At 42.0% G+C, this 20,654-nt stretch overlaps 1 protein-coding gene across 1 annotated transcript in view; it reads right to left on the bottom strand.

Moving 5' to 3' along the window:
• Window positions 1–9,450: 9,450 nt before the first annotated feature.
• Window positions 9,451–20,654, bottom strand: part of PLB1 (phospholipase B1) — a 75,735-nt gene continuing 64,531 nt past the window's right edge. Inside the window, exons 51-58 of the mRNA XM_062489235.1 lie at window positions 19,284–19,364; window positions 18,201–18,266; window positions 17,549–17,643; window positions 16,308–16,389; window positions 14,871–14,975; window positions 13,679–13,774; window positions 10,150–10,224; window positions 9,451–9,672 (exon numbers count right to left, since the gene is read on the bottom strand). Coding sequence (XP_062345219.1) covers window positions 9,451–9,672; window positions 10,150–10,224; window positions 13,679–13,774; window positions 14,871–14,975; window positions 16,308–16,389; window positions 17,549–17,643; window positions 18,201–18,266; window positions 19,284–19,364 — 822 coding nt within the window. The remainder of the gene's footprint in view (window positions 9,673–10,149; window positions 10,225–13,678; window positions 13,775–14,870; window positions 14,976–16,307; window positions 16,390–17,548; window positions 17,644–18,200; window positions 18,267–19,283; window positions 19,365–20,654) is intronic.

The following is a 20,654-nucleotide window of genomic DNA, read 5'->3' as shown; positions in this document are numbered from 1 at the left end:
ATGCTGAGAACTGCCCTGAATCTCTGCGTTGGGATGGCCACTGTGTCGGGAGGGGAGGCGAGGGGGAGAATTTAATCTGTGGGCTCACCTATGGCAAACAGCCAAGAAAGGATGGCTGCATCCTACTCCTGCTTCACACATGCTCCCTTGTGTGAAGGACGTGCAGCAAATACAGAAAATACAACTAGGCAGTGATAGATGCAGAGGAGTAGATTATGCTCAGTCCCAGCAGAAAGATAACAACAAATGCAAGGCACTTCCACAGAGCTCTTCCTCAGCAGGCTTAAAATGCTCCTCACACACTTTAGTGAATTCATCACTCATGGCTCTTCTGAGAGGGGGTCAAAGTCTAATGACCTGTTGTCCTCTCAGGAAGACTGGGGCAAAGGGTGCAAGCAAAGTGCTTCTGTGAGGCCTGACACATGAACAGAAAATGAGTCTGCAAACTTTCAGTGCTTAATTCTGAAAAAAATTAGTTTATATGACTCAAAAAGACCTTTGGAGATCCCTGCCTGTTCTGTTCCTTGCATCTCTGGTACCCCATATGTTTTCCTTCCTGAGGGTATTTTGAGCAGTTTGTCTTAGAGAAGCTGACAGTTTCTCTGTATGCTGATGGACTAGCCCTGTGCTTTTCAACTTAGCTGTTAATGCAAGTGGAAATACATCCAGGAAGAAGCTTGCCCTTTTGCTGCCCTTTCTGCACCTAGACTGAGCTTACAGCATTTGTGGTCTCCAGAGCTCTCTGTATAGCAGCTTGTGAAAACATTCTAAATTCACTACCCTTCTAACCAGCAAAGAAAATAAATCTTCCTTGCCATAAATGCTAATGTTGGTGCACTGAGAAACCCAAAGGGAGGCTGCAGAGGGAGAGAGAGACATTCCCCATGCAATGATTAAAGTGCCAGTTCATGAAAGCTGACGTCAGCACATGCTTTCAGAGTGGCAGAGCACTTTGCATTTATCCTTTCCTTGTTTGTGCTCCATCTGGATGGGCTCCAGTGGGGGAAAAAAAAAAAAAAAAGGAGGGAAAAGGAGAAGCTAATGCCTTTCTAATACACTTCTGAATTCCTTTGGCTTCACACAGGGAGCAGGCACTGAAACATCCAGCTTCTACTTGCCCAGCTCAGTGAGATAAAAGGAACTGAAGGCAGCTGGTGCTCGGGCCAAACTAAGTCATAATTAGATTGTCATAGCAAACAGTCAGCTGGGGCAGCTCAAAGGAAGACCAAAAGAGAGCACATGGATAAATAACATCCTAAGATTTGATAGCTTGCAGGGACAACACTGTTTCCCATCAAGAAGATTCATCCCAACTTACGACTGCTTTCATATAAAGTTAGGAAATTTCACAACTCATAAAAGCTACACAAGTTAAGTTACAGGTTTCTGCTAAATATGGTCTGGTGGGAAGACACCCAGGAGCAGGTCTCCAACTCCATGGCTGGGGGAGAGGATAAGCAGAGCCAATACTAGACTTCCTATTGAAGCAGATTTCCCTTCTCTGGGATAGAGCAGCACAAGGAGTGCCACAAACTCCTTCTTTCCATAACTTTTATTTTTTATTTCTGAGCTGCTATTGGAGTCAGTGGGAAAGGCTTACCCAATCACTATGGTCACACACATGCTGCAACTGCTCCAACAATTACACTGCAGGGTTTCTTGCTGAAGACGGCTACTGATAATTTAGTTTTAGAGCTACACACTGGTACTGTTGGGCAGCAGGGATGATGATTGTGCATGACAGTGATTTTGGTCTGTGGTCACTCTCATAGCTAGGAAAATTACTTGGTACAGACAGCTCATGTTGAAAAATACAGGAGTTAGCTTGGCAATGAAGCTGCCTCTTAAACTGAAATAACAGCTTTGTTTTTACTGGAACAATTCAAAAGAAACAACTTTTCTTTCTCCTCAAACATGCTGATGATTTAGTGCTAGTTCCCATTCAAAAGTCAGGATGGCAATATAAAAAAATCAAAAGGTTCTACATCAGAAGTATTTTTCAACTATATGCTTTCAGCTGAAAAGTCAATAGGCAGACATCCTGCATTGCTGAATATTCTGAAACTAAATAGGCTTTGAAATAACATTCTGATTTGAAAACTTTCACTTTAGGTCCCCTTTTCCCCATCACTTTTCAAGTGAAAAATGTAAGACAGACCAACAGCACAGGGAAAAAATCTCCGTTTCATCAACCTAACTTCTTCTCAGTATGTTCAACTTTTTTCCTGTTCTAGAGGACATACCATCACCTTGTCAACAGATCTGAGATTGGATCCCTAAAAATCCTGACTCTTCTTACTCTACTACTCAATGTGCAAGGATCCCTTCAGAGCTTGGTGCAACCTGCAGCCTTGCACCTTGCAGGCTGGAGGTGGAACCTGGAGCCAATGACTGGGTGTGGGAACATGAGTGGGAGCACAATAGGAGGACAGTGAATTTCCCTGTTGCCTCCATTGTCCATCCCGCACTACTCACGGGTATCCATCCATCCATCCATCCATCCATCCATCCATCCATCCATCCATCCATCCATCCATCCATCCATCCATCCCCCCACAGCACTGCCAAGCACCCTGCGTGCAGATGGAGCATCGGGGCGGACCCAATCCTCTGCTGCTCCCCACCCCTCTCTCCCCCCGGAATAAACTGCCAATATTTTGCCATATTTGCATCCAATCTAAGGTGAAAAACAGGTGTGAAGCTGGCACAGGCACCAGTCTCTCTGTGTAAGCGATTGAGTTGATAAGTTGAACAGTGGTTACACAACTGTGTTTGTGTAGCCAGGACTGCTGGGTTTAAACCTCCTGCTCAGTCACTGACTCATCACGTAGCCTGGAGAACATAATTTCACCTCTCTGCACATAAATTTCAGCATCTTTAGTTGGGAGGGTAATAAGGCTGTCTCACAGGAATGTTAGGACACACAGATTCACCTCATAAATATATGTAAAATTCTCTAGATGATTCTTTGACAAAGGCAGTAATTATTTTGTTGTTGAATAAGTAGCAGCGAGGGGAATGTCCTAATTGTCAGGCCAGCTTATTTACTTACCTTGTACCAGATATTTCTGTCAGCTGTGGCAAAAGGATGTCTCAGGTTGAAGAGATTGTTTGACTACTGCAAGAGGAGCAGCAGCAGGAAAAGGTCAGCTCAAGCCACAAAAACAAGTACGTGATAGATAAATGCTATGTCAAAGGCTAAGTGGCATTTGTGGCATTTTCAGCTCAGATGCACAAGAAGCTTATGTAGATGACACAGTGATGCAATACGTATTTCTAATCCTGTTATCAGTGTTCCACAAAGTGCCATGCTCTTTCTTCAGAGTACATGCTGAACTCTGGTTTTGGACTTTAAAAGCATTTAGACACCCAAAGTTCTGCTTTTGTGCCTTCCCACAGGTGTTATTTTTCTTGCCTACAGTGAGGATCTCACTGTCTGTCTTCCACCTGAGGTTGTCTGGCAAGCACAGTCTGGGTATGTCAGCATCTCTGATCCCCAGAGGGTCTGGGATGAATACTCAGGGACATGATATGATTCATGCAGTCACTCAGGTTGGCTGTGAGATGTTTAGTTCTGCTGCACTCCAGGCCCTAGAGGCTGTACTTGCAGACAGGCAAGGTTTCTGAGGGTTCCAAAGTCTATGCTGAAGTAATACAAGATGATTGTTGAGAGAGCTAAGGAGAGACACAACCTGGAAACTTTCAAAAGATGAACCCTTGATTTTTGTTGTCTAATCTATCCCAGCTGTGTCCTCCCAACTTATTCCTAACTCCTGCATTTTACTTTGATCTGAAAGCTGATTCAGAGGATACCTGTGGGCGACCTAGCAAGTTCAGGTAAATCCCTTGTGGATGGAGAGCTGCTGAACCAGACAATTCCTGTGTCTTTAAGCAGTGCAAGAACACAGAAAATATCTTCTGCCTCATCCACCCACTGTGAAGCCCTTACAAAAGGCCCAACTTCCCTGCTGTGGATGAATTGAACCACTGCTTAGCAACCCTGGCTGCTGTTTGACTTTGGGGATTCTCTTCTATCATTACCTAAGCCCATTGGGGCCCTCAGGTGGTGCTTTCCATCACCTAAGCAACACAAAAGATAGCTAAAGGGCTTCCCTCCATGGCTAGATTTTAACACCAAAAGGAATTTTTATAAAGTCTTTGATGGTTAAGACAGAGACACTTTAAATCATGCCCCTTTCCTTCACAACCATAATAATTTTACACCAATAAAAAAAGCACTCTCAGATGTCTGGGAGCAACAGATTTCTCCAGCTGAAATAACTCACTCCAGGGTCAGTGGCAGGAATACCTGACCACCTCTCATGGAACCATGTCCCTACAGCACCCCTAGTCCAAAGGGACTATTAAATCCTTCTTGTAGGGAAGCAGAAGGCCTGGAAACTACAAGCAACACATTCATAGATCCTATGCTTCATCCAACAGAGAACATTAGCGCATTTTCATACCCAACTTCTACAAATCCTGTTGAAGCCTTGCAATTAGGAAAAACCCATACAGTTCAGCAAATGATGTTTTCTCAGTAAACTTAGTGCAGTTATGACTTCATCATGACTGACAATTTCATGGATCACAGAAATGGAAAGACATAAGGAAACTTTCTATAGCCAATGAGTACTTCCAACCACCCTTTAAATAAGCTCGCCTGTGTTTAATAGGATTTCTTTTCTAAAACTGCTCAAGTCCTGTGCTTTTTCTGTCTTTTCCCTTGGGGTACTGTTCTCCCCAGTGGTCAAAACCAGAACGGTTTTTCATTTGTGCTAGAGTGGTCATCAAAAGCATCTAAAGTGAACAATTTTCAAAATGATTATGGGAAGTCTATGGTTCTCAGAAAGACAGTGAAATACCTGATATCCCCCAAAATTAAGTGATGGCAAGGACACTTGAATGGAAGATAGTCAGCATATACTAAGCTAAAATGTGACAGTCTTTGTTTCTCCTTCTTACACCACCCCCTTTTTTGATACAGACTTCTGGACTCCTTCTAGAGATGCTTCTCAGGCTCCTGGTTGAGCAAACTGGCTATTTGGAATATAATTAGTTTTAACACAATAATTCACAGGAGCATCCCTCCCTGCTGTGGCCAAAGATTTGTGATACCCAGAAAATTTGTATAAGTAGTATATGAACTATTTTATGGATAGATTTTTTTGTCCCAAAAATCCCAGATACCTTCCTTCTAAAAACAAAAGGAGGGGGGGAGGAGGAGCAAGCATTGCAAACCTAGGATCCTCCATTAGCAAATTCTTTAAAATTACGAACTGTAAAAATCCAGAGCTTTCCCTTTCTTAAGGTGGGGTTGTTGCACCTCAACATAGTAGCAAAATATCCCTCAAAGTAGCAAAACTCTTGCACAGATGTCCCAGGCTATCACAAACTTCCTAGCTGTTAAAATGACCTCATTTGTCATTAGCACATCTCACCACCTAGGAGGTGGTGGGAGGAAACATTTGGCAATCTCCAAGGCCGCACAAAATTCTCAGCAGATTTTATTTGTTTTTTAACTTTCCCTCTATTCCTTAAGTTCACTGAGCACCTAAACTGGATTTTGGGGCAAACTGACGCTAGACCTTACAAAGCAGAATGCAGACACCGTAAATGATGAGAGGAAGGTCCAACAGCAGTAACAAAGAATGCTGGAATTTAAACTCCAGAACTGCTGAAGCTGCAGGGAAATGTTTGCCAACACTTGTCAGGCTTCATCTCTTCCCTGTTTGAAGAACAGATTATTTCTCAAGACCAGGGAACAGTGTAATATTTACTCCCAATGTCCTTCTTGACAACCTGTGCTGTTGGCCAGTACCCACAAAGGTCCTTCGGATAGTGACTGCTCATGCAGGTTGAGCTGTGGCCCTTCTCCAGAGCAAGCATTCATAAAGCCTGATTTCTCAGGGTGCCAGAAAATCACACAGTAGATGTGTTTTTCAGTGGTGGGCAAGACCAACACTGGTCAAAGCAAAATCCTTGACTAAAATGGCACCCAGCTGGTCCATTTCTCCATACACATTTGAAGATCCTTCTAAGCCTCTCCTTCAGTAGGCAATCTGTCTATTCCACATCCACTGAGGCAAAACACCATGAGGACATTTGAAATCAAGGGCATGTCATTACAGGGGAAAAAAAAATAAAATAAATTTAAAAAATACCAGGAAGGCACAACTGACAGCTAAGATTATTTCCTGATTTAACGAGACACTGAATGCAAAGTATCCAGACCTAATCAGTTGTCATTAATTCCAGATTCATGTTACCTTAATAAACATGGGGGGGACATTCAGCAGTAACATCTTCACAGAAATTATTTTGCTTGTGGAACAGCTGCAAACTGCATGTTTCTTGACTTACATTTTTTAATGTCAGTGCATTTCACCACATACTTCAGTCTACAGAAGAAAGATGCCAGAAGAAGTAGAGAGACTACATAAAAACCCTCCAGTTCCTGCTCCAGCTCCTACTGAATTTGTGCATTGAAGCTACACCAAAGCTACAGAAAGTAGGGGAAGTCTGCTGCGTTACCAGAACAAAGCCAATACAATTTAAGATGGATGGTTTCCTGGTTCCCAAAAGCATCAGTAAAGGCAGCATTCCTTACAGGGCTAAATGCTGCAGGGAGCTGCAATTCACCATTCAAAAGCAGAAGCACCCAGGCTCCTGCACAAGAATTATTTCTACTCTAGAATCCTTCAGGATAGTGAATGAGCTAAGAGCCATCTTTCCCCTCTCTTCCCAACTGGCCGGACTTCTTATAATTTAGGTTTTAGAAGCTCAGAACAAAATTTAGCTTCTAAGCGAGAAAAGAGGATGTTTAGTTATTCTAGCAGGGGGCACAGGCACGAAAGCCAAGAAGCACTTGCACCCATCTCTGGGCAGAACAAGCCTAATATGAGACTGCAGCATTTTATAATTCTCACTCATGTTCCAGGACTCCCACCTCACTTCCTGCATGCACACATGATTTGGAAAGGTAAATCAGTACTGAACTACTGATCTTGGGTTTCCTTTGAAGTACCTAGTACTGATGAAAGGTTCTGTAGAGAACTATTATCTTTTTACATCTTCCCAAACCAAGAGTTGCATGAACAGTGGCTATAGAAGTTCCCAGTAGGGAAGAAAACTCACAAGAACAACATTTAGGGATGAGAGGACTTAGCAGCCTCTGGGTATTTGCTCGGTTTCCTCACATATGAGGCTTATATTTTTCCAATGTGTCTGAGGCAGAGGTGCCATGGAATACACTGAAATCTTGTCTCTTGGTTGGAGGTTGTGTTTGCTTCCATTTCCCAAGCTAAATAAATATCAGGTAGATAATTAATGACATACAGTGAAGACAGGGACAGGAAGAGCAGCCTGTGCTGCACTGGAACAAGATGCAATTGCTTCTGGTTTACATTTTAAAAATACCCCATTTTGTGCAGCATGTAGAGCTCACAGACACATATATGTGGATAAGATGCAGGTAAATAAAAGTCCTACTATTAACAGCCCTGCCTTTGAGAACAGATCAAGGAAGAGTTGAGTGCAGCTACAGGCCCTGAAACCTGACTGTGTAAGTTGTACTCTGCCCACCTCTTTTTATCTTAGCAAGGACACTGACAGAAGTGAAATGGAAAAAGGAGTCTGAATACCTTCTGCATGCATAATAATAAATTTAGGAAACCCAGAACACTTTCTTCTGGGAAACATTATAATTTTCTATTAATTTGCATTTCTGGAGTAGAAATGTAGTACACATCACAAAAAAAGAACCAGTGCAAACCTCACTTTGGCTTCAATAAAATTAAAAGGTAAAGTATTTAACACAGGAAATAAGAAATATTGGGAGACAAGATCATGTGGATCTTGTGAAGAACCTTTTGCGCTGATAGATCATATGAATTTGCCTACAGGTTTAAAACAAGGAAAGTCAAATTTTCAAAAAGAATGATCTCTGAGCTCCCAATCAGAATTTAAAAAACAAAACAAAAAGTGAAAAATAACTCTGCAAGCTCTTAGCCATGGAGTCTCCAGCCTGGGAGACCTGAACACCACAGAGGTCCTATGAGAAGGGTTAAGCCAAGCTAGCTTGCAGGTACCGTGCTTTTGTTTAGACCCCCTTACTAGATGCTAGTGAAGAAACTGATCACAAGAAGACACATTCAGGAACCAGCTCCCATACAGGGGAGGGCAGGAGGATACAGGATTGTCCCTGGGCTATTTAGCCTGGGCGGAAAAGTGACAGATACCACCCAGCTCCACACCCTATCCCAGATGGAAGAAGCCTGGAGTCCAAGGCACTGCAGAGTTATTCTATCTGTGCTGCCCAGCACTGCACCAGGAATACCATGGGGATCCAGGTTGCTCAGAAACCAGCTTAAAGATGCTTCCATGGCATTGTACTTGCCCATGTAGGACCACCTTAGCACCTGCAATGCAATGGTCTTGCCAAAATATAACCTGCAAAATTGCAGCTGCTGTATATTTCACTCACATATTGCTATTCGGGAATACCAGGTCGCAATCACAGACTTGTCTCTAACATTTTGAATAGAGGTTTATAAAAGGACAAATGCACAATTAAGAAGTCAAGATGTGTGAATAGATGTTCTTTGCTTTGTGCAATTCACATCCTGAGTAATAGTCATGAAACAGAGAACTGGACCCCAGAATGAAAAAGCTTTTAACACTTTGTCCTGGTTTCAGCTGGGAAAGAGTTAATAGTTTCCATAATAGCTGGTTCAGTACTCTGTTTAGGATTTATTATGAGGATAATGTTGATAACAAATCAATATTTTAGTTGTTGCTAAATAGTGCTTACCATAAACCAAGGACTTTCCAATTTCCCATGCTCTGCCAGCACAAGAAGCTGGGAGCAAACGTGGCCAGGATAGCTGACCTGAGCTGGCCAGAGGGATATTCCATGCCATAGTAACCATTCCATGTTTACTATATAGACTGGGGAAGGAATCCAGAATGGCTGATTGCTGTTCAAGGACAGGCTGGGCATCAGTCAGAAGGCAATGAGCAATTGTAGTGTGCAGTGCTTGTTCTTGACTTTTATTCCTCTCTTTTTTGTTACTTCACATTTCATTACAATTATTATTATTACATTTTACTTTATTTCAGTTATTAAAACTGTTCCTATCTCAATCCATGGGTTTTACCTTTTCCAGTTCTCCTCCTTTTCCCACTGAGGTGGACTGAGTGAGCAGGTGTGTGGTACTTAGCTGCCAGCTACCATGAAACCACAACATACTTTGAACTTTATCCTCCACTTGACCGTCTGCAGTCTGCAGAAGATAACTCTAAAATACATTACTGATCAATGTTATTTAGCCCAAAAATCCCTGGGCAACCAAGAAACTTCATTCATATCCAACAGGTTTTTTATTCTGCTATGCTCTGTGTTACAGGAGAGAGCAGCCTCATCAGAGAAAGATGTTTGTTCCACTTGTGTTACAGAGAGGTTGTTTTAATGTTGTTTTCTGTGTCGTCCTTACGTTGGCGTTTCTTGGTTCCTCTTTGTGACACAGCCCAGCCAAGTAAAGAACCCACCAGGACCCCAGCTACTGCAGTCACAATGGCAGCCCAGTAGGGGACTGAAGATTCTGTTTTCTCCAAGATGAGATCTGAATTTCCAAATCCACTATTTCTTCGTGTGGAAAGAAAAGGTTTCTCCTACAAAGGGAAAGCAAAGGCTTTATTTACCACAGAGCACTCAACAGGCAGTATTCCAACAATGTGCCACTGCCCCTTTTCAGAGAGGAACAGTGGATTTTGAGACAATCAGCTGGTTTTGCCTTCTCTCTATCTTAGCCCAAACACTCTCCTGCTCTATTGCCTGAAAATTCCGAGAACACAAGAAGAAGCCATATCAGAATGAGGAGTGGTGGCATCACTTCCTAATGTGTTTGCTGCAAACAAGCAAATGGAAATACATAGACTCATTAGAACAAGCTTTAATGAGAGGGTTTCCATTGCAGTGAGGATAAAGATTTTTCTCTTAAGTAGATTTCCATGTCTGTGATAAAACTGGAGTATATTTTAGCTATTTTAAACCTTCACAAAGATACTCTTCTAAAGAGTTCTACAAGTGTGAAGAAAGGAGAAAAAACAGAGGTAATTAATGGAGAGAGCACCTTGTCCTTTACTTACAGGGTTTGGACACCTGAGTTTTGACCTGTCTTGGGTAAAGTTGTTGTAAGACTGCTTTTCACCAACTGGCTCCAGCTGAAGAAGAGAAAAGCAATGTTAAACACAATGATGAATTTTTTCTTCTCAGACTCTCTTGAGTCAGACAGTTACAACTTCTTATCTAATCTTTTGCTGCTTGCAGTAGTGAAGAAGAGTGGTAGAAAGAGCAGAGGAAAGTTTGCAAACATTTTAACACTTGTGAATGGAAGACATTGAGAATCAAATGTACCAGGTGCAGAATAACTCCCTCAGAAGCAAGGGATAGGAGAAATGTTTCTTCCTGTTGCACTGCTCTGAACACATCGTATTTTAAATATTCAGCTAAAGCAAAGTGGTTCACTATTACACCCAGTTCTGCCATGTACTCATCTCAAATGGCAGTGTAAACCATAAGGGAAAAAACCAACATGAGAGATGTTAGACATATTACTTAACACATTACTTAAAGAAAGGTGCCTAGGTGTCATGGTGATGGGAGTTACTTTAGAAAAGAGAGTTACAGAGAGGGGATGGGACAATGCCAGCTTTTGCAGTCCTCACTCAGACAAGAAATTCCCTGGGAATTTTAGCTGGGTTCACAGTCTTGCAAGGAGCGAGTTAAACGGAGTCTTTTATGTTGTCATTGTCAGCTAAGTTGCAATAGCTGATCACAGGCTCACCCCGAACCCATATCCAGCCCAGTATAAAATATGCCCAGCTAATAGCAGGCAGTTGTGCTTGGCTAGGAGTGCACATACCACCGGTTGCCATAGCTAAGCTAACAAGTAGAGGCTTGCTCAGTCATGTTAACTGAAGTGTTTACAACTGTTGTATGGACATGCCTGAAGTAATGACTTCAAGATTGGTCCATAGAGAACTGCAAAGTTGTCATCCAGCACTTCTGGGAATACAGCACAGAGGATGGCTGTTGCTTCTGCTATCGTCCATACAGGCATTTACTGTCCTCATGGGATTAAAGTGTCAGCAGCATGCTGAAGAGAAACAACACAGCAGCAAGAACAACACATGGAAAAAACAAATTTTATCCATAATATTCTCATATGGAAACACTGAGAATATTTTCTCTCTCTAGTTCATTTTTAACATAAAATTAAAAAAAAAACAGGAAGAAGCTAGCAGAGACTGAAAAATAAAAATAGATGAACCACAGAAAATATAACAAGGGAAGAAAAGAAACCTAACAAGTGGAGATGAGAAGCAAAACAGGATGCCAAGTTTTGCTGATTGTTGTACTGTCCTGATGGACTTTTTTGTGACTCCTAATCACTTGGCCCAGCAACACCAGCTAATGCAGTGAAGACTGAATTTGTTCGTTTTGTCGTACCTTGAAGGGAACAGCTGTTATTTGTACGACGTGTGGCTCATATCTCGCAGTATTCTGCCTGTGGAGCAACTGGTTATTTGTAGATAATTGTAATTCTTCCCATGCCAGGGCACTTGGTAAGGATTCTGGCACAGAACCCAGACAAAGGATGATAATATGCAAAATTCTGTAACCACCCATGCTTACTTCATCTCTATGCAATCTGTTCTTCAGATGCACTAGCTTCTGTGCTTTGAAGATGACAGTATCCTCAAGTCCATGAGCATACAGACCAAGCTCTGGAAGTACTCACAGCTCCTCTAGAGCATGTGGCCAGCATGGAGGCAGAACACAAACCAAACACTCTGTCCATGTGTCTCTTCACCTTGGCCACAGACCTGACAAGGTGGGTTTGGGACCAGTGGACACCCCTTAAGACTACAGAGTTCTCTGACTTCAGAGAGCAGGAGCACACTTTGTTTTGCACGAAGCCAAAAGGGTGAAGAACATTATGGTGAGGGAGAGACTCCATAAGCCATCCCAATCCCTGCATAGCCACCCAGTGGGCAGGCACAGTCTGGCCTTTGTGTGCACTGACAAGAACCCGTGTCATTTGGCCATAAGCCTGCAGCCTGCTGAGCTTTTCAGGGAACAGCGCAACAATACAGCCTTACAGTAAGCTTGCACAGCCTTGCCGTACAAGGACTGCAAAGGAAAAGCAGGGATGTGTTACAAGAATTAGGTTTAAATAGTAGACATTAATATCTGTAGTTGGCATAGACCGACAGATCTCTATGGGAGGGAATAGTTTTGCTTTGCATCAGTAAAAATCTGATCTCGGCCACACCAGTAGAAAGCTTTGTGTCAATATTCTTATACGCGTAGGAAAAGAGTGACAGTCTGGACAGAAAAAAAGCTCTGGCAGCATAGGGAAAAAGACTGATGGTGATTCAGGAATGAGTAATGGCCAATAGGAATACCACACGGCATCAGAAACCAAATTTAAGACCACCATACGCCCAGGTACTGTCCCCTTTTTTTCTTGAATCCCTCAGCCATGCTCAATTTAAATTTTTCTACATTTGCCTGGGGTTTCTGGCCCACCATTAGCCCTGTTTAAGCTATGAAACTAAGTGAAGCCTACCAGCCTGCTGTCATCTGGAGTCCCAGACAGGGGAGCCTGATGGAAAACAGGCAGATTTGCTGTGCATGCACGAATCAATTACTCTGAGCATGTGCTTGCATTGTACATTCTATAATCCTGGACCTACAGCTCACATGCTATACTGGGCAACTGCACAGATTCCTGCCCTGCATTTTCCAGCCCTTGTTTTCAGGTGCATTCTGGGGTATCCTGTAAATTTCTTATCTTGCTTAAACTTTTACTTGCATGAAAAAGAAACTCTCATTTATTTATGCTTGTTTCTTGTACAAACCAGGATGGAGGATTTCTGCTAGAATAATGTATTTGGCTACTGCTGTTTACAAGACAAGGGGAGGAAATGTTGCTGTGGCATAAAAACACCACAGTCTTCCTGCAAATGTGGGGAAACTTTTCTGAAAGCAACTGTGACCTTGGAGTTATCAAGTCTAGCATGTGCCTCTGACCCCTTCTTCTAACACCATTTGAAAGCTATAATTTCCTGAAAATGACAGATGGATTACAAGCATCATAAGTTTGATTTCAGCCCCCCATTAGTTCTGGTGACTCTACTAAAACTGCCTCAGATACAAGAGTGGGTGGTACAACATGTCCACACTATTAATGGCAGCAAAAATTCAGTCACATATATGTTTTCCTAAAAAATATAACAGAATTCACTAAAGAAGGGCAAGCTCATTGAACAGTCATTTTCCGCAAACCTACAGAACTGAATGTTTAACAAAGCTGACTTTGTTTTAATGCAAGTTATTTACCAAATCAGAAAGGAATTTTTCTTTACATTAAGACTCTTGGGACATCTCATTTTGAATGAGCAAAGACTTACACTGTTTCATGCAATAGGATCACATTAGATTACATTCTAAACAGTGCAGAGTGAGAAGAACCTTGGAGTTGAGCAACCCCCTCTTGTTACATTATCAGTTTTATGTCTTGCATACTCTTCTGTTTCAGACACCTTTCTCATGATCTTTTGTGGATACTGCTACCACAAACACATAGGGATCTAAGTTGTAACTTCTTACCATGTTATTCCAGAGAGCCATGGCCATCTCACCATAGCCTCTTACACTGAAATGAAAGCAGTCTGCAGCAAAGAAACTCATATCTGGCTTGCCGGTCTGCAATAAAAGCAAAAAATTATTTTTCAGCAAATCTCAGTCTTTGAGATCTGACATATTATATCTAATAGTGTACTGTACTTGATAGACCCACTTTACAATTTTGGTATCTTCCTAAAGGCAATATGCTCATGTTTTCACGCTGGAAATAAAATTAGGTGCTCCTAACTATGAGCTGATTACAGCACCTTGAGACCTTCTGTGTAATGCAGCCTGCTCAACTTCACACAAAAATTTTCATCACAAAACTAAACTTATCATTAAGCCAACAGTGGCAGCTGTTACATGGACCCTGCCATTGACCCACATTCCATTTCGTACAGAACTGATAGTAAAGTGCTTATTGTTGCTTTTTAAACTTCTGTGACTCAGACTTACAGCCTGTCAAGTGTTGAAATTTCTGCTGAATTTCAGATAACAATAAAAATGGTGGGCTTATCCAGCTGCGGCAAATGTCTCTCTTAGGGGGAATTTGCCTCATCGTTATGTTTATGGTGACAATTGGTCTACTTTGTAGGCTGACAGGAAAAAAAAATGAGGATGGTATGAAAAAAAGTATCGGTACTATGAAAAACTGAGTTGTTTTGACGAGGATTCATGCTGGATATTTGTGTCCTTAACTACACAGCATACATAATGCTAAGGCTGGAGAAAAGAAGGAGAATCAGTGTTTGGTTTCAAAGGCTGCTTCCTGTTTCTATGCTTGGATGAGTCAGAGATTCAACTGCTGGTCTCCATTTGAAGAAAACCTGAACACATTCCATAACCTAAATCGGGAAACTGTGGTGAATGCTAACCAACCTCCCCAACAATGGAAGCAACCTGCAGTTTAGGGAAGTCAGAGGGTGCCTAGTTTATGGGTGCATACTACGAATGTTTCCTAAAGCCATTTTGATTCACAGGCAGCACTGTGAATCTTCTTGCCTTCTTGTGAGACTTCCTGTCTTCTCCTCTCTCACTCTTACTGCGGATTACACACTGTGCCCCTAGACTGTGCAAAGAGAAGAAAACACAGTCCTTGTGGCATGGATCTTACTGCCTTAAGAAAAATCAAGATACTGGCCCTTCCATAATGGGAAAGCAAAACAGTACTCACACTATCCAGGGGCACCAAGGTGTTCCGGAAAAATGGCTGGATGACAACAGCAAAGTCCTCCCGCTGCTCGTACCAACCGCTGTTGATCAGCTGCAAGGTTTCAGCCTGCATGCAGTGTAATTAGTGAAAACACAGGAGTTACTTGCAAGGCTCATCTAACATTTGTCAGCTATCACAAACATGCAGATTACACATCTTGCAGTATAGGAAGCCGTAAATGGTTAGCGTAAATCCAGCTAAATGTTATAAAGCAGTCGAGAAAGTGGCAAAGAAAATAATTTGGTTCATGAAGAGATTTTCACGGGGAAAACGCACAGAAGCTGGATTATTTCAAACAAACAAAAGAAACAAAAAGTAAAAAATATGAAGTTGCATAATTAAAAAAAAACCACAGGAAAATAAAGTAGTTCAGACCTTATTTATAGAAACCAAAACTGTGCAATTGCAATGAGATTAAAATTTGAAGAAAAGTATGAAGAAAAGGAACAAGGCCAACATTTTTAGAAGTGACAAATGAGTCCAGAATGCCAACTTGAGGCTGAAGTACACTTGATTTTTTAGAAAGGTGTGCTTGAATTAAAATAATACTTAGACATTGAAAAATTACCTGCCATTTTTAAAAATTATCGTCACAGACATTCATACAAATAAATAAAAAAACCCTATCTCATTGTAACTTGACATCTTATGGGTATAAATGCTAATGCTAATGATCATATCTCAAAACAATCCAAATCCCTCTTCCTTAGTTAAGGAAAATGACCCCTCTAGTAGCCTTATACAAGCATTATCCAAGGTGAATTTCTTGAGCTTTGTCAGATTCATTGGACAACAACCACTGTCGGAGCCAGAATGGAGAACAAAGTGATCTGATACAGTGATTCCTGTATTCATAAGAACATTGATGGAAAAAGCTTCTGCTCCAGTAACTATTTATAGCCTCTGTTAATTTTGAGTGAATCTTATGCCTGAGGCTATGAAAAGTTACTCTCAGATCGCAAGCTGGCCCACGGTTGGTTTAGTTAATTTCTTCTGCTAAGAGTAACCACAAAATAGCTGATGCAAGGTTATTTGTCACACTTGCAGTGACATGTTAATTCATGTGAGCTACTCATTGGACTCATAACAGACAAACATATCCACAAAGCAGCAACAAACATCAGTACTAAATCCTCTTTGGCTGTTGAAACAGCAGCTGGAAACAGAACTAGTCTCCATCTGCATCCAGCTCAGAACTGAGGTCAAATCATAAGGCATTGCGGGGAAACTTCCACTGCTGCTAACTGGTTAGCTGGGTAGGGTTTTAGGCTGTAGCCAAGCTGTTTTCCAGTTATCCCTCTCTGTACTGCTGAGGATATGCATGACAGGAAGTGCAGTGAGTGAAGCAATATAGAGAGACACAAGTGAAAACGACCAGTTACAGAATCAATGCATTACCTGAAAATCTCTGTTAACTCTCTTAATTTCTTCTAATTCAGAAGAATTTTCTTCTGGGTTTAAGAAACATGGGCAAGCTTTCCTTCAATGAAAGAAATGCTAGAATTAAAATCCAGTATAGAACAGTCTATTCACATTTCTTTGGCACTGTGTGTCTGCTTCAAGAAGCTCAGGATAGGAGCTCAAAACTCATCTGCAGAAGGGAGAGCTACCTTGGTGGCTTAGGAATGGACAGATACTTCAGAAAAGAAAAACCTCTACTGATTTCCTTTTCAAAACGAACACCTACTACAGGCAGAAAGAGCTACAGGATCTATGACTCTTGAGTCAAACACAAAAAAGTGTTTTGTATGCCACACATTAGCAGGAAATCTCATGTGTTAGAATAACAAGATAACCCACCCCATGAATGGACTTACAGCAGAGTTTCAGACATCTGGGAGTTTACACTTAAAAAAGACAAATTTTTCATGTAGTCTGAGTCCTTGAACCACTCTGTTTTATTTTGTTACCTTCATAACAAGAGGTAATAACTTGTGCTTCACATAAATTCATCTTATAAGAATGTGCCTGGGATGAATATTAAGACATTGAGCAAGATCATCAATTCATTATTTTCCCTTCCAGTGTGTTCCTGTAGTTAATCACTTGTATTTTTAAAAATCTGTGCCTAACTTAATTTGAATTCATTTGGCATCACCTTCCAACTACCAGTCTTTGTTATACCTTTCTCTGCAAGACTGAAGAGCCTTTTCATGTCCATTCTGATGCCTTTAGAGACAGTGCTGCTTTCTAAAACAAGTCTCTCAACCTTTTTTGAATTAAGATTTTGGTCTCCTCCATTAGGTGCGAGGAGCAGTTCCAGATTGTGCTCTGCTGTATGCAGCCCAGCCTGCACCAGGGGTAATGCAGCACTGAATACAAAGGGAGAAGCCAGGGATGTCAGCCTGTGCTGCTGACCAGAAGATGGCTGGGCAAAAAAGCCTTCGAAGTTCAGCAGTACAGCAAACGTATATTGACTTGTGCTGTGTCATGCTGCCTTACAGCTGGGAGGTAAGAACTCTGCTATCTACAGGTGCATGCTTTTTAGCTGAAGTATTGGAGGAAGCAATAGAAATAATGCATCAGGCAAAGGCAGCAATGCAACTAGCTTGGAAAGCTCGGCGTGGATGTCCTGTAGAAATTGAGACTGAGCCAAAAAAATATCACTTCATAGGCAAAGAGCTGTTTTGCTCACTTACTTTGCTGCCAAAGCACACTCTGAAGAGCTTGCTGTGATTTGACGCAGTCCAGAGAACTCTAGTATCTCCACCATGTTGATAAAGACTCTTGGGAGCTGCGAGGATTATAATAACCAGACACACAGACATGTTACAAATAACAGAACATGATACCACTACAAAGAGCGAGAAGTGCCATCTCTAGGTCAGGGAGTCAGTGCAAACTGCATTGGCTGCAGCCAATGGCATGTGCAAGGATGATGTATAAAAGGAGGGGGAGGGAGACATACAGTGGATGTCAGCCAAAAAAAATTCCAGCAGCTAGTACAAACTAGCCAAAATGTTGCTTCCCTCCCTGGGACATTTCCATTTGCTCTAGGGTAAATGAAACTGTTTATGGTTGGTTTAGCCACGAAAACTGGCTGTAGGGTCATGGTAGTTTGGTCCACAGCATAAATATTGTCAAATACACAGTTTTTCTGAAACTGCAGCCCTCTTTCTCAGGGCATTAGCTAGTACAGTCATTGAAATGCAGCCCTGAAGAACAGTCTGACTCCAGCTATTTGAAAGATGACCTTGTATGAAACATAATCACAGACAGTCTATCAGAGGTAAGAAAAACATCAGTGTACTTGCCAGGAACATAGCTTGCTAGGGTATCTTAAAAGCCTACCTCCTTATAGAAAATATCCAGAGTGTCCTGAAGGTGCTTTACATACTTTTGCACTGAATAGGCTTCCTGGTTAAAAAAAAAAAAAAAAAAAAAATTGAGTCAGTCTTTTTCAGGAACCAACAAGGTCATATGTGAGAAGATATACCAAGCTGATGCTCCTTTTTTCTTTTGTTGGCAAATATATTTCTAGATCAAGGAGTTTACCAACACATTTATAGAGGTTATATACTGTTTGTGTTTTTATGCCATTAATATATTCCCCCAATCTCTGTAGAAAATCCTGAGGTATCTTGGTAGAGCCTGTCCCTGATAATGATGACATTGATCATGTTTTTAATTTTTTGCTGTCTTTTATGGGACCCAGAGCAGACCAGTTTGCCTTATGAATGGAGCAATATCTTTGTTTTTCAAACAGCCCATTTAGAGAAACTGATATGAAGGCAGTCACATCCCACAAAGCCCATAAGCAAAACAACTTAGTGACTGTATTTATAGAGGTGTAGCTGTGGGGACAAAAGCTCCAGGCAGCAACCCTGTAAAGGAAAGAGCAAAACAGAGAACAGTGCCTGGTCATTTCAACAAGCTGGGGTACAGACCCCCAGTCTGTGCCACATGAACAGCTTCAAAGGGGATGACCACTGACAGCTAAAGAGAAAGCATGTTATTCACTGTAAACTCATGTTATTATTTTGGGTGCCATTCTGAAGCAAGAATTGGGCATCCTCAGTCATTTTATGGAGATGTTTTCCAGAAGAGTTCACTTGTGCCCTCTAACATGCCTGAGACACCACACTGATTACTTTGTCCAGTTAAGCAGGGAGAGCTCTTCAGCTTAATCTTTGTGTTTTGTACAATATGAACAGGTTCCTAGTACTTGAATAATGCATTTCTCCAGAGCTGCAGTGCCCCTGTATCAAAAGCTGTGCACTTGTTTCTGATACAATACAGATGAAAGGGGCAGGACTCCTATGTGCTTTTTAAACAAAGAGGGACTTTGGCTCCCCGAAAGAGAGAAAGGCTAGTTTCCAGGGCTGGTCACCTGCCAAATGCCTGGATGAGCATGCCTAATTCAGAGATACAAACCTTGTCCAAGCAGTACTGGCATAGGTCACTGCCTCCAATGAGGATGGTAATCAGCTTCCAGTCTTCCTTGAAGTTAATTTTCTAGTGGCAAATAAAAGAAACAGATTGCAGCATCCATTGCTTAGGCATGCGGAGGCAACATTCACAAATGGGGCTAAATGGGGCACAGATAGTAGGGCAGAACAAAGGAGGTATGCTGAATTAAGCTGGCAAAAGAAAAAGCATCTCTCCAGGGGGAAAATCTGAGCTGCTTTCTAGTCTACTGCAATTCACCTTGGCTCCTGTAAGGAAATTCCCTTCAGCAGACAAGCTCTGTCAGGGTAACCAAGCACGGAAATGTGTCTGTGGCAGCAAGCATCCCTAAATGAATGTCAGCTTCAGAACAGGGATGGACAGGAGAGATTTGCCAGCCATAGCTGCACACTGCAGGCAGTGTGGGGATAAAGCCCTGTGGAAGTGGAGGCTGGGGTGAGTCATGTAGCTGTGGAACTGGAGCTGCTGGGGATCCCTGCCAGCTGGGCAAGAATTATCCCGTGGCCAGGAGGGGCAAGGGGTGCCCCAGGGAACAGACAGCTGGATTAAAATAGAAGAGTCCAGGAGGCTGGTGACTTCACTGAGCTCATATAAGGGCAGCTGCAGCATCCACGTCACCACAAGCTAACAATAGGCGCTGCTGAGAGCTGGATCTCATCAAAACATTTTGTAACATTCAGTACAAAGAAAAGAATCAAAGGCAACTATTTTTAGTGTAGTGCATTTACATAACAAACATCTGCAAAAGAATCCCACAAATAGAGAGAGGGCCTGGGAATCACCCACAGGTCTGAATTCTCCTCTTTAACCAGCAATTTGCTTAGAAAGACTTTAGTGAAGAGGCAATGTTATGGCAGGGACACACCCCTCTCCCTTAAAAAAAATAAAATAAAAAGCTGTGAATAAAACAAAGCATGACAACGTCTCCTCTTATATTCTATTGAAAAGCCATGCCAGCTCCCTTCACTCTGCCAAACAATTGGTAATGCAGAGTAACTGACAGTGGGGTGAGCATGCAGCATCCATCAAGAGTTCTGGCATAGAGAGCCACATGCTTTGACAAATCCTGCTTATTCAGTGCCTTCCTTTCCCATTCAGTCTGAGCCAAGGAGCACCAGGCACTCCCATTCCCTTAGAGGGAATGCTCTCCCTGGACCAACAGCTCACACCCAGCCAGCCATCCACTCAAATTCAACCAACACTCAGAGCAGGGCAGCTGAGTTTCTCAGATTTCTTCCCCTCCCTGCTTATGATGCTCTTTGTAGCCCTCAGTGGAGTAGGCACAGCATACTGGTCCACAATGCTAGATCCCCTAAAATTGTCTAAAATATTATGGTA

This window comes from Cinclus cinclus, chromosome 3, assembly GCF_963662255.1.
Source record: "Cinclus cinclus chromosome 3, bCinCin1.1, whole genome shotgun sequence".
NCBI lineage: Eukaryota > Metazoa > Chordata > Aves > Passeriformes > Cinclidae > Cinclus > Cinclus cinclus.
The sequence above is the reverse complement of the archived record's forward strand: the minus strand, read 5'-3'. Positions and strand labels throughout refer to the sequence as shown.